The following is a 14,038-nucleotide window of genomic DNA, read 5'->3' on the forward strand; positions in this document are numbered from 1 at the left end:
AATAGAGAAACAAAACTGAATAAAAAACCTGAAACAAAACTTTATTGCTCTAAAATATGGTCAGATTAACTTAATATTCTATATATAAAGATTATCTGGAAACCGCTTTATTTTTTAGAGATAAAATAAAATATGTATGTATTTTTCAAATTTTTATTTCACTTATAAAAGAACCAGCTTATTTTGTTTCACATTAATTCAATGGTTCAACTTCCTCATGTGGCTTGACTGGTGGTGCTATTTTATATTCAGTTGTAGGACTTTCATAAATCTTCTCTTCTTTTGGTTCTGCAACTGAAATGTAATCTGGTAAAGGTTTCTTTGGTCCACATTTTTGATTTGGATCCCAAGGTAACATAATTTTAACTTTAATTCCCAAAACTCCTTGTCTTAAAAGTACATGTCTTGTTGCTGTGTCAACATAGTCATTACATGGATCACCGGAATGAATCATTAAGCCATCAACAAATTTCATTGATTTAGCTCTCTGGCCTCTAAGTTTTCCTGAAACTACTACTTCACATCCTTTTGCACCAGATTCCATAATAAATCGCAAAACACCATAACAGGCCCTTCTAACGGCTAGGCCACCAGTTAATTTATAACGTAAGGATTCGGCCTGTGCTATTGCACATAAACCGCGAGTAGGTACTTTTTCTGCATATAATTCAATGCGTCCTGGTTCATAACTAAATCTTTTTTGGACCATTGTTGTTAATTCACGAATACGACGTCCTTTTTCGCCCAAAACTTGTTGAGTTTTTGTGGCCATAATAATGATTTCCATACGAGCTGGTGTAACTCGGACTTCAACACCTGAATAACCATCTTCTGCTAGTTCACGAGTAAGAAACTCATTAAGTTCAGCTTTGAACATGCCATCCGACACGAACTAAAATATAATTTGAAAACAAAATGTAACTGTAATAAATAGATTGTATTATACATGAGAACATTTCGTAAAATTATTTAGTTGTTCTAAACTACAAATTAGCTTGCCTTTAAGGTTAAAAATTGTTAGTTTTTGTAAAAATTATTTTCACTTTCAAAAGCCTTCTAATTCAGTATTTATTTTTACAAATGCAAATCTAGTTTATAGAAATTATTAAAATTGCAAGTTTTATAAACTTACCTTGCGTTTTTTAGAAATTGTTACACTCATATTTATAATTCACGACTTGTACAGAACGTGGTTACAGAGAAAAAGGCTTTCTATTTCTATATACGTTGACTGCAATACCGACATAAATGGATGGTTGTCAATTGTCAAATGTTGTCAACAATTACATATCCCTTTGAAGCAGAACTGTCTTTTGATTTCTACTTGGAAATTTTTGTCTCTGACTCCTCATTTTTAGTTTTGACTCCCATTTCAAAATACATATTTTAATTGCTTCAATTTGAAACAAAATTTTTGGGGAATTGGAAAGAAATCATGTGTTTTCTTTTACCAAAAAAATTTTACTAAACAAAATATAACATATAAGAATATAAAAATAATATAAAATAATATAAAATAATAAAAAAAATATAAAATATAAGACCATTTATGGAACAGAATTGAATTTTACGAGTAACTCAGTTATCTCATCGTAAAAATGATAAGCTTTGTTTCGCGAATTGTTGTTTTTTTCTTGTCAAAAATTTATATTTAATTTTTAGGCAAACTTTATTTATATCATCATCTACTGGGTTAAAATTTAATAAGAATTTTTTGAATTTAATTGAAATTTTTGTGTCAAAAAATACAGAGCAAAGGATGTGATTTGAAAGTTGATGTTTAGTTTGAGTAAACTGCAAGGGTATTTTCCAGTTATTGTTACATTATATGAACTCGGGCTATTGAAATTTTTGTGTCAAAAAATACAGGGCAAAGGATGTGATTTGAAAGTTGATGTTTAGTTTGAGTAAACTGCAAGGGTATTTTCCAGTTATTGTTACATTATATGAACTCGGATTCAATATGAGTCTTCTTTGATTAGTGCAATAGAATGTGTATCGATGTGTTGACGCATCAGAGGAAAGCTTTGGATTGTTGCAACAATAATTAATATATGAAAAAATTCATTCATTAAAGCATTCACAAAAACGTAGTGCATGTTGCTTCACAAAAATATTTGTTCCTTGAGCAAAATTCTAAAAGTGAAAATAAAAAAAAAATCTTATTTTTATTTAACAAATAACTCAAAGTTTTTTCGTTGTGTTATTTTTTGAATATTTTGGAAACAAATAAAAAAAAACACATATATGATTGTCAATTTTGAAAAGTGTGAAAGAATAAGAAATTGACTAAAGGGTTTTTGAGTGCTACTGAAATTGTTCGACAACTGCTTGTAGCGATAATGTAGTTTAATTTTTTTAAAACTGTCATATTGACGGTCCCCCATTCAATTGACGTTATGTATTTCTGAATTCCAATTCTTTCTGAATATAAACAAATAGTTAAAAATAATTTTCGCGTTTATGAATTAATAAGTGTTATACTTATAAATATTAAAAATGCAAAATTGTGTTCCAAATAGGAATTGTGCAAGTGATGAAGAAATTTTGGAATGGGAAAAAGAAGCTGAAGCTATAATACAAGATGTAAAACATCATGTAAATGAAATATTTATTTCAAGGAGCTTAAGATCAGATTTATTTGAGATATTTTTGAATCTACGAACTTTAGAAAATAATGAATACTGTATTCGAGCTTCCGGATGTGGTTTTCAAATAGCTGGCAATGGTTATGATACAACAGACAGAATAAGTGAAAATAATGACGAAGAAAATATATTTGAAACACCATATGCTCTTTTAACTTTTATTAGCCCTGGTTATGTGCAGTCATTTGCAAATAGATTATCACAACAAATTCAAAATTCATTAATGCAATAAAAAGTGAAACAAGTTTAAAAATTTTATTTCCAGAAATTTTTTTTTTTGAATAAAAGTCCTTGTATATTAATAATTTTTATACACTACTAAGGTAAACATCTTTAGATATAATTTTATATTTATTAATATTTTATCTGATTTTATGTGCACTTTTTTATTGGAAAACCTAATTGCTTGATCTTGCGACTAATTTTATTAAAATTATATGATTAGGACTTAAGAAAGCAGATTATGTACGTACCTACATAAACGATTTATTACGCAGCAAAGAATAAATATTAAAATCTACGGTTGAATTCAAAAATTTTATAAAATATTTCATGCATTGACTATGATATCTTCCTTTTTATGTTTAAATTTGCAGTTCAAATGTATTTGTAACTGGGGATTATTGATTGTAAATGTAATTATAACTTTTTTACAGGTATTGTGGAAAAATGATATAAATAACTTTTTCAATAAATTTCAAAAATAGCAATGATTCAATATATAGTACATATTGTACATGGCACAGGTAATACCAGCTGTGAAAAGAATACGAACGAAATGGGGGAATTTTCGCAGATTTTCTTTCCTTTGCCTATAACACATACATACATGTACATAAAATTATGCCACAAATATACATACATACATATCCAGATTTAGAAGTTCATATGTATTTCTTCTTGAAAAACGGAAAAATAGAAATTTATTAAATTAAATATATTTTATTATGGACATTAAAAAAGATTGACATGAAAAAATTAGAAGCATTTGAAATGTGGTCATACCGTAAAATTTTAAAAACAAACTGGTGCGACAGGGTGACAAATGTGGAAGTTTTAAGAAGAATGAACATAGATAAACAACTGCTCTACACCATTCAATCGCGAAAATTAAGCTACTTTGGACACATTATGAGAAACAGCAAGTACCAATTACTACAATTAGTAACGCAAGGCAAGATTCTTGGTAAAAAAAACAGAGGAAGACGTAAAACATCATGGATCAGCAACCTTACAGAATGGTTCAATATGCCGGCAAATAAACTGATGAGAGCGGTTAAGTCCAAAGAGGATATAAAATTGATGATTACCAATCTCCGTAACGGAGTGGCACGCTAAGAAGAAGAATATTTTATTAAATTAATCATAGAATATAAAAAAACGAAATTGAAATTTTTTTTTTTAATACCACTATTTTACATAACGTCGTTTCCTTCGTTTTAAACTTTTTTTTTCCGAAGTAAATTTGTACCACAAACATTTTTTTTTTTCATTTTGACAATTAAATTTTTTGTCTGACCCTTAAAAACGATTTTTTCAATCCCATCCATTTTTTTATCATTTATATCATTGCTTTTATGATATTTTTTTGCAAGCGACAGCTGTTTTTAAAATTCTAATACGTGACAAAAATTGAAATTAATTTTTAAGTTTATAGGACACACATAATTGTTGTTAATTATTTCAGATAAAAAGGAAAGCGTATGTAGTAGCTATTTAATATAAATTTTCTAATTTACGTCGTGAATTTTCAGTCCCAAAAACGACGTTTAGCAAAGGATACCTGTAATTTAAATATTAAAGTTCTCAAAATTTTAATTTCTTTCAATTTTTTTTACGTTTTTTTGTATTGGCTTTATATTCATTTTGTTCCCAAAAGAAACAAAAATCCCTTTTTAATTTTCAGTTTTTAAAAAAAATTTATTTCGATATGCGACATCTAAACACTTCGATGTGACTACCGATTTCTAACCAAAAAATGTTTCTATTCAGTATCTCGTATCTTTTTTCTGCCTTTACTTTATATTGAAATTCCATTCTTTTCTCATATATTACTTATAAGAATTTTTGAAATATTTATTATAGAAACGAAGTGAACATTTGGATTGGTTTGTGTGTTTGAAAAAACCAATTTTTAAAGCATATATTTTTTAAATTTAATTTTATTCCAATTTAAAGAGAAAACTATAATCCATAAAAGGTGTTTGAATAAACTGAACATTATTAAAAACAAAAACCAACTTATATATGGTTTATACCTATGATAAATTTTTTAAGATTTCTACGATATAAAGCTATTCAGAAATTATTGTGAATTCAAAAGCTTTTCTTATGAGGAAATATTTACGTGCATTAATTTTGTCGTAATAGCGAAAATCAAGCAAAAGCAAACAGTTTATTTGTTTTTACATGGGAGACAAAAACGTGTATTATATTATATTTCAAAATAAACCTCGTACTACATTATATGGTTAAAATATGTGAAAGATATATCTATGTATGAAAAATATACACATTTTTTATATGATAAGATATATTCACATCGTTGGCGCAAATTCTAAAAGAATATAACATATTTATTTTATATTTGGCATTATCATCGCCAAAAAATTCAAATTTTAAAATGAAGCAGTCGGCGTTTCTTCATTTTAGCTAGCTCGTTTTCATAATTAGTGCTTTTATTACTAGAAGAAGAAATTTATGTAATTTACATTTTGAAAAACAACAGTTTTTAATTTACTATTTATAAGTTCTTCAATAAGTTTCTGAAAATTCTCTATATTCATACAAATACTTAAAAGAATTGGAAAAGAAAATTTGCTAGAATCTATCAAAAATATGAGTTATGTATTTAGTTATAAAAACAAATTTTTGAATTTTAAAATTCTAATATATGTATGTATGATTTTAAAAACAAAATCATTTAAGGAAAATATTGTAAAATTTAAAGAAGATAATAATATGCTTTGAAAAAAATTAATAATTTTAAAGTAAGACTTCTACAGAAAGGGTAGGAGTCATCTTATGAGATGACTCCTATTTATTTATGAAGTTCTTTTATTTATGAACTCAGAAATGAACATGGAAAAAAAAATGCAAAATCTGCTTAGTTTGTCAAAAAGTCAAAAAACATTTTAATTTTTTCCTCTTTTTTTATTATTTTGCCGCTAACCCACTAAGAGGAAAATAGAATTTTCTTAGCGTCTTGCTTCTTATTTTTCAGTAAACTAAAATAAATCTGCAATTGAGTTTTTAATGTTTAGAGATTGACTATACACTGGATGATTAAGTAATACGTACAATATATGCAAATGCAACAATATACCATTGGTTAGAATGTTAAATGATCAAAAATGGGGGAAATAGTTTTTTTTGAGTACGTACGAAATCTCAATGGTGATTTTATGAATGCTTTTCGAAAGATTATTTTATGGCACAATTTTTAATACCATGTTCAATACATATAATATCTTCACATTATGTACATATATCCCTTTACCTCCATTACATAACGTTTTGAAATTAATCTTTTCTACATTAGAATCAGGAATACTGGATGTGGTGCATATTTATTTTGTATAAATTTTACGAACATTCATTTATTAAAATATAGGTAATATAAAGATTATCACATTCATACAAATTATTTATTAATAAAAAGAACTGCTCAACCATTTTTAATATTTTACAAAATTTTATTGTATTGCTGATTTAGAGTCTAAAATTGTTACACTTAAGAGATTCTTAATGACAATGATGTATAAATCTTCATTTCTTCATATTTTTACTGTTTTGCAATTTGCCCACTCCAAAATTCATTAATAAATATTTTTTTGAAGCGTAAGAGCGTTGTTTCTTTTGAAAACAACTTAGTTGACTATTATTTTTAATAACATTCGAAACTTTTCACCCATGTATTAAAAAGAGTAAAATGAAATACTCAAGTATTTTTCAACACTTATTGCTATTGTTAAGGGGATCAAAACAAAATTAAAAATTTTATTATATTTTCTAACGATCCTTTTTATTTGTAGGGTCAAATAGTTTTATGAAATTCATTTAAAAATTTATTTTTGCAGTGAATAATGTACACGTAGTTTTTAAAAATTAATAAAAGGATTCAAGGATTTTTTACCCATTATAAGACTGTATATACATATATATATATATATATATATATATATATATATATATATATGTACGCACGCCATATAATATGATATATTTTTGATATTCATTAGGTAAAATTTTCAAATAATAAGAAAGTAAAATAGCTTAGTATATAAGGTAGTTTTATTTTTTAAGGACTAATGTTATATATTTGAACCTTTGATGTATGTACAATACAAAATGGAATTCTCTTGAATCATTGTAGAATTTTATTATTAAACTAGAATGTAATTATTATTCGGTTTGTAAATTTTGTCATTTATTTAAAAAAGTGTAAATATTTATCTACATATAAGTAAAAAACTGTTTTGAACAAAGATAATCCGATTTAAATACACAATGTTGTTATGTTTCATACTTTTTATTGGAAAGCATTAAAGAAAACGGGATATCTATATATAATTTGGAATTTTGTATTTTTTCTTTAAAAGGATAAAGAAAATAATATATTTTTTTTTATTGTGCCATTAAAAACAAAATCTTTTAGAAATTCTTTCGATTTTCGTAATTAATCTGTTGATTATTAAACTAAAATATTTGAATAGAATTGAAATTGAAATAAATTATTTGTAAGTTGGTACTCGCTTGAGGATTTAGTGAAGATTTACATTATATTTAAAATGTTTCAGCTTGCTTAAATAACATACTGTTTTGTTGAAATATGACCAAAAAATTTAATTTTAATTTAAGTGAAAAACTAACTAAATCATCAAAATTATTATTTTAAAATTAATAAAAATTATTAAGTTATGCATTCGTGAATTTTTTGTTATAAGCATATCATTAAATTAAAAATTAAATTGAAGCTTCTGTTAATCACCAATTTTGCCTGCGCTGCAATTATATTGTTGAGCTCTATTTTGACCTACATATTATTGTTTCATTACTTGTTCATTTTATAAAAAAAACCAGTAAATTAAATTTCCTTAGGGTTTAGATTAAAATGAGTCAATTGCATCTAATTTATAAAAACTTATGAATGCTTTTTTTTCAAATTTGATTAATTTTTTAAAATTTTCTGATTTAAATTTTAGAGATTTAAATAATTATTGAAAAAAATAAATTTGAATTATTTTTATTAATCAAATTTTATGAAATTAAATTATTTTTGCTTAATGCAAATGATAAAATTTTTTAAGAATAAAATAATAATTAAAATAATATTATTTCAAGAATAGTTTTCTTATTGTTAATTATTACCGTAATATTGTTATATTATAGCAAAATAATCTCCGGAACTTCATGAATGTAGCAGATTTCCCTTGAATATAATTTTCGTATAGCCTTTATGACCTAATTAATATTTTATTAATTATACATATATTATTTATAAAATCCAATTAAGGAGTAAAAACCACGTTCAAGAAATATATTTTATAATTATATGTATACACTGAAAAAAAAAAACGCATATCAAAAGTTGTCATAAACTATTTCGGAGATCTTATTTGTGTTTTGTAAATAAAATATTTGATAATTTATAATATTTTTACTCAAAGAAGAAATTATTTTTATCTTTATACAACATAAACATATTTCAATATTTCTTATAGTAAAACGCGTCAAATTATTACAATTGTATAAAATAATGTTAGAAAAAATAAAATATATAGCAACTTCTCTAATAATTCAGTTATGATATAAGAATGTTGTGACAAAAGTATATATAAATATATCTTTTGGTATTACATAACTCTTTTTCTGTTTTTAAAAATAAAATGAAGCTGAATAAAAACTGTTTTGACGGACACAAGTTTACCGACATTCAAACAAAAGCATTACCAAATAAGAAATAATTTATTTGTAATGTGCTATAAATATTTCTCAATTCATCAAAAAGTGTTTTAAATTTGACTAAAAAAAATATATATACGAAATTATTGTAGCTCATTCAGAAATTTCTTTTATTCCAAATACATAGTTAATTAATTTTTGACAAACAACTCAAAACTGGAAAATTTGAAAACAGTATATGCATTTATAAAACTGTTTTGAATTATATTCAAAATAAAAATATAGAAGAAGGAAAATTAACTATAAAATAAGGTTGCCTTAATTTCGGTGTCTCTTCTCTAAAAAAAATATCTAATTTAGACAAAATTTTTCTCCGTGAATGTATCTATGTCATAATATAATTTGAAAATTTCTATATTTAAAAACCTGTATTCAAATCAACTTCTCCGCATTAATTATAACTGTATTGTTATTCTATGAGTATTGTTATTATTATTATTTATGGTTAGATTATTTATAAGTGTCAAATTTTCTGCTTATCTAATCAAAACATTCCAATTGTAATAATATGTATGTACCTATAAAATAAGTTATATAAAGGAATTTAAAGTGAGAAGCAGGTAATGGTATTTAATTTAATCATTTATTTCTATTTATTATTCCGGTGGAGGCCACCTACTATTGTCATCGATTGTAAACACGTCGTTATGCTAAAATACTTTTAGAAAAAAAAAAAAAAAACAAATTGAAAACTTGAAATTCATATAAAAATTTTGCTTTGTATTGTTTTTTCTTTTCTTCCTTATTTTTTGGAATTTTTCACCTGCAGAATTAAGAAAAAAAAACGGGAACACTTAATATGGCACCCTCCATGAGCACACCTATAGTGTCGAAAAATTTATCAAATTAAACGTATTTACGCCATATTTTTTGTGTATAATTCGAAAGTATAGCTCTAGTTTAGTTAATTTAATTTTTTGCCAAACAAATATTTAGCTGTGATACACAAGGGCAAAGAAAAAAAAAATGGGAAAGAAAAGGTACTAGAAAAACAAAAATTAATTTTTCGTATAACAAACAAAATAAAAAAAAAATAAGAAATTTTCCTTCTGTTTATGAATAAATTTTCACGGTTTTCCACACAAATTAGATGAAAGTTGAATTCTATTATTTTGTTTTTTTTTTTTCTGATATACTTTCAAAATAAAAAAATTTAAGTAGTATTAGTGGTGGCTATCAGTATGAATTTCCTTTGGAAAATGATTCAAATTCATTTATCAAGATTAAAAATTATATAATATGAAAAAAGTGTGAATATTTGAAAATAAAATATTTCTAACATTCATAAAAATTTTAATTAATTAAGTTTCGAGAAATTTTTCAATTGCATAATGCATATGAAATACCATAAGTATAATGCTTATTAATCATAAAAATTTTATGATTTGTTCACAGTATGTACATGGTTATAAAAGTTTAGAAAAAATTTTACCGGCCACATTGCATAAAATACATACATATACATATTTGTATAAGAAAGGAGGGGTCGGGATTGCACCTGATATCAAATTTTTGAACTTTAGCAGAAACTTATCTTTGCAAACAGAAAGGTGTGCAAAAAAAACATCTTTAGTTAGATTATTTTTTTTGTCTCCCATACTAATAAACTCTTCCTTTACTAACTCCCCACTTTTGCTTTCCTCCCTCATCAAATGATCTAATTGATGATTGTTTTGACTCTTTCATAAAATAATAATTTGCCTGGCAATTAATGCTTGGTTTAAGCAATTCGTCTGTTATCTGTTATCTGTTGGTTTGTCCGTCTTAATACACTCATGCATCCCAGATTTGCTCAAAGTTAATTTGAGCAAATTTGACCCAGATTTGCTTTAATGAAATTTATAAATACGATATCCATTTGTGAATGTGATGAATTGGTTATTATTTGGAGTATATCAGGCTCATGGTTGAATTACTCTTTTTCGCTAATATTTAAACAATTTATTTCTTCAGAGAAGTGAAAAATAATAAATTTTTTGGGGAATTGGATAACGCAAACTATAAATAAAGAATATAGACCAGAGTTAATTTTATATTCTTACATTTATTTTGGACATTAGATTATCAATTTTATGTACTTGTTATACTCTATATAGTCTGTTGTGTAAGTCTTTCACTGGTTAATATTAGAAATTATATTTGTATTTAATTACGAATACTACTTTGGATTTAAACATAAACGTATAGCACTTCAATTAATAGTTTGGTTACATAATGTATATTAGTCGAACCTTACCGCGAAACACTTACCACAGGAGTAATTTTTTTTTCACTTAGCAAATTTAGATAAGAAAAAAGTACACTTATTTTTTTTAATTGATCTTTATTTTTCATTTAAATAATTTTTAATTTATTTCATTAAATTAAAAATCAATTTATTTTATTAAATGAAAAGTTTAAGGTAAGTTTTATTTTCGTTATGAAGTTGAGTTGTCACATTATACGTATTTCATACTGTATTTATATATTTGATTTAAAATAAATTTTAAATGCATTTTCCGCACGTCTTTTGGTATGTGAGTTACTTTTTAGATCTCATCGTAGCGCATCGAAAAAAAAAAACAAAAAAAAAAGATAATAATAAAAATTTTTGAGAAATTTCGAGTTTTATAAAAAAAAATTGAAAAAAAAAAAAAAAAAATTCTGACTTGACGAGCTGTGTCTCGAAAACTGTGGCTCAAACAAGGTCCTAATGATAACTCTATGTTCTTTGGTTCTGAAGTTATAAGCATATATTTATATGCACCAAAAGCTCGGTACTTTCAACAGGCTGTTTCTCGAAAAGTTTCTAAAAATTATACGCAAACCAACAATTTATAGCTTTGCATTTAATAAGTTAAATTTAAATTGCAATTTAATTGAAGAGTTAAATTAATAGAAATATCTATAAAAAAAATGTTTTTTTTTCTGGCGAAATATTCCAAATTAATACGTAATAATTAAATAAGAAAACAAATTCAGCAAATCTAAAAGCTACTATGAGAATATTCTCCAAGGCATTCTTTAGGTGGTGCCGTTTAAATACATATACGACAAGAACTAAGATAATAAAGACAGATTCTGATAACTATATTCAGTTTCTTCAAGTTCACATCAGTTATGAAATTTACAAGTTAGTTCAAGTTTACATATCAGTTTGAAATTATAAGATGAAGCTCAGACTTTCCGTCAAAATTCAATAAATTTGCTCAAAAATATTATAATTAAAATACAAATCTGCTGATTACTGCTTAAAATTCCCAAAAAGTATTAATTTTCGCAATTGTTTTGCGAATTTTAATTTGACAGACAATGTCTGATGTCAAACAGTGTTTACATATCATATAATTTTCATCAGACTAGATTAAATATTAGATTTTACCGTATCTTTAAACAGTACGTGAAATAAATAAATAAATAAATAAAGGAATATTATTTTGCTTTCAAAATATTAAAGTACTTGGATTATGCAAAATTAATAAAGATATGGGCGAACAGAAAATAGGAAACATGAATCGACTTAAATATCAAAATTTGAAAAAATTTATTTGAGTATATTGTTTTCAACGCAAAGAGGTCCATTTCCATTATGCTTCATGGTGTTTTTATACTTTAAATTTAATTGCGCCCATTAGGTTGTTGGTGGTCTTCCAGTTTGTAATTCTCGCAGTCCTATACGTCCGTTTGCAAAAGTATGAAAAAAGGTTTAATTCCACAAAAAAATAGATCCTACTAAAAAAATTATTTTACTGAGAATTGGCACAAGGATCTTTTTAAAGTATATTGAAATGTCTGTGCTTGTTTATTTTGCAAAGGTTTGTATTCTTGGGAGCTCATTTGCACATATCAGTTTTTTTACAAATTTTAACACAAACTTATTGCGCTAAAATATATTATGTACGTATGTATTTTTTTCAAGTTTTGGTGTGGCTTTCTTTCTAGCAGTTTTTTGGCAGATTTATTAGAATTACTTCAATTTTAGTAAAATTTAAATTTTTAGTAATTAAGAAAAAATATATTTTAATTTAATATTAAGATTGAAATTCTTAAAAAATTCATTTAATTCAATTATTTTGTTAAAATACAATACGTATTAAAGAAGATTATTGTATTTCGAAATCAACTTAAACGCTTTGATTTAGATTGATCAAATTATTAAACATTATTCTTAATGTAGCGAAGAAAGAAAATCATCGACAATAATTAAAAATAACAGTAACATAAAATTTGTATTAATAATAAGTAATATGTGGTAGTATCGGTGCATAATACTACACATCACTAGTGTTTATTTACACTACTGTATAGTTTATCATCAATTTGCATACATAGTTATAAAATAAATAGTTGTATTGCCTTAATCTTAAGATTTTATATGTATATTTGTGAATTGATACTAAATAAATAAAATAAATAAATAAATAAAATAAAAATAAAACATTAAACAAGTTCTTGTCACGAAAATTTTCCATATCTTAAATTCTTATGTATAAATTTTGTTTGTACATAATAATATATTAAAATTCTATCAACCAATTAAGAAACCACTAACATAAATGGACCAATCCACAAGAACTTCTACACATAATAGCTATTTACGACCATGAGTTTACAAACTGAACTGTGGTCGTATAACCATGAGCAGCGCCGTCTATGCACATGTCCTTTTGTTATTCTTTTAGGTTTTTATTGTGTTACTTTACTCATTATTTTATTTTATTTTTTTAAATAGTAAAACAGTGTGGCCACCACCTACTCAATTTCAGTGATTTTGTCCTTATTCACAGCTTGTTAAATGTTTTTTTCTCTTAAAGGCATTCAGCTTAATTTGAATTCCCAGTATTTAAATATGTGTACATAATATTTGAATTATTTTTGTACCTAAGTATCAGCAAAGCATACTATTTATGAATAAACATTGAAGATGCAATGTCTTTTGAGTAAATTTTTGTTATTTGATGAAGCGCGAAAAAATAAATGTATGTACATATGTACATACCATGACGTACGCTTTTCTTTGCAATGCTCTTGAAATTATTTATACGTTTGATAATTAGTAATGGATCCTTCTAGTTTCGATTGAAAGAAAATATTCATTAAATAATTATTGCGGGTCCAAATACGATAAAATGAAAAAAGAGAATTTTTAAAGAAAAAAATGGAGAAGAAAGTATTGCAAATCGAAATTATGATCACTTACCAAGTTTATGGTTTTATGTTCGGTTGGAATTAATTGTACCTGAGGGTCAGACATTGTGAATTACGTATACATGTCTCATATGTTAAATGTTGCTTATCTAACATTATAAAATTGAAAAGATTTGCATAGCATGGCTTGATTTTCATATTTATGTAGAGTTCAACAAAAATTTTGTTTAAATATTTTTTGTACTGTAGAAGGCGCTTTTGAATTTAATTTTGGTCATACTAATGTATGTATCTACGTA

General features: G+C 25.1%; 2 protein-coding genes across 2 annotated transcripts; one reads left to right on the top strand and one right to left on the bottom strand.

Annotated features, from left to right (window-relative positions):
* Positions 1-20: 20 nt before the first annotated feature.
* LOC129609584 (40S ribosomal protein S3) lies at positions 21-1,244 on the bottom strand. The gene is made up of 2 exons (XM_055521588.1): positions 1,133-1,244; positions 21-892 (listed from the first exon to the last, which is right to left on the bottom strand). Exons 1-2 carry the CDS (start codon positions 1,160-1,162, stop codon positions 194-196), a joined length of 729 nt encoding a protein of 242 aa, XP_055377563.1. The 5' UTR covers positions 1,163-1,244; the 3' UTR covers positions 21-193.
* A 1,147-nt stretch (positions 1,245-2,391) lies between these two features.
* Positions 2,392-4,003, top strand: LOC129609752 (GSK3-beta interaction protein-like). The gene is made up of 2 exons (XM_055521866.1): positions 2,392-2,971; positions 3,094-4,003. The coding sequence occupies exon 1, from the start codon at positions 2,500-2,502 to the stop codon at positions 2,878-2,880; it is 381 nt and encodes a 126-aa protein (XP_055377841.1). The 5' UTR covers positions 2,392-2,499; the 3' UTR covers positions 2,881-2,971; positions 3,094-4,003.
* The last annotated feature ends 10,035 nt before the right edge of the window (positions 4,004-14,038 follow it).

The sequence above is a fragment of the Condylostylus longicornis genome, unplaced genomic scaffold (assembly GCF_029603195.1).
Source record: "Condylostylus longicornis isolate FDR11 unplaced genomic scaffold, ASM2960319v2 ptg000040l, whole genome shotgun sequence".
Classification (NCBI taxonomy): domain Eukaryota; kingdom Metazoa; phylum Arthropoda; class Insecta; order Diptera; family Dolichopodidae; genus Condylostylus; species Condylostylus longicornis.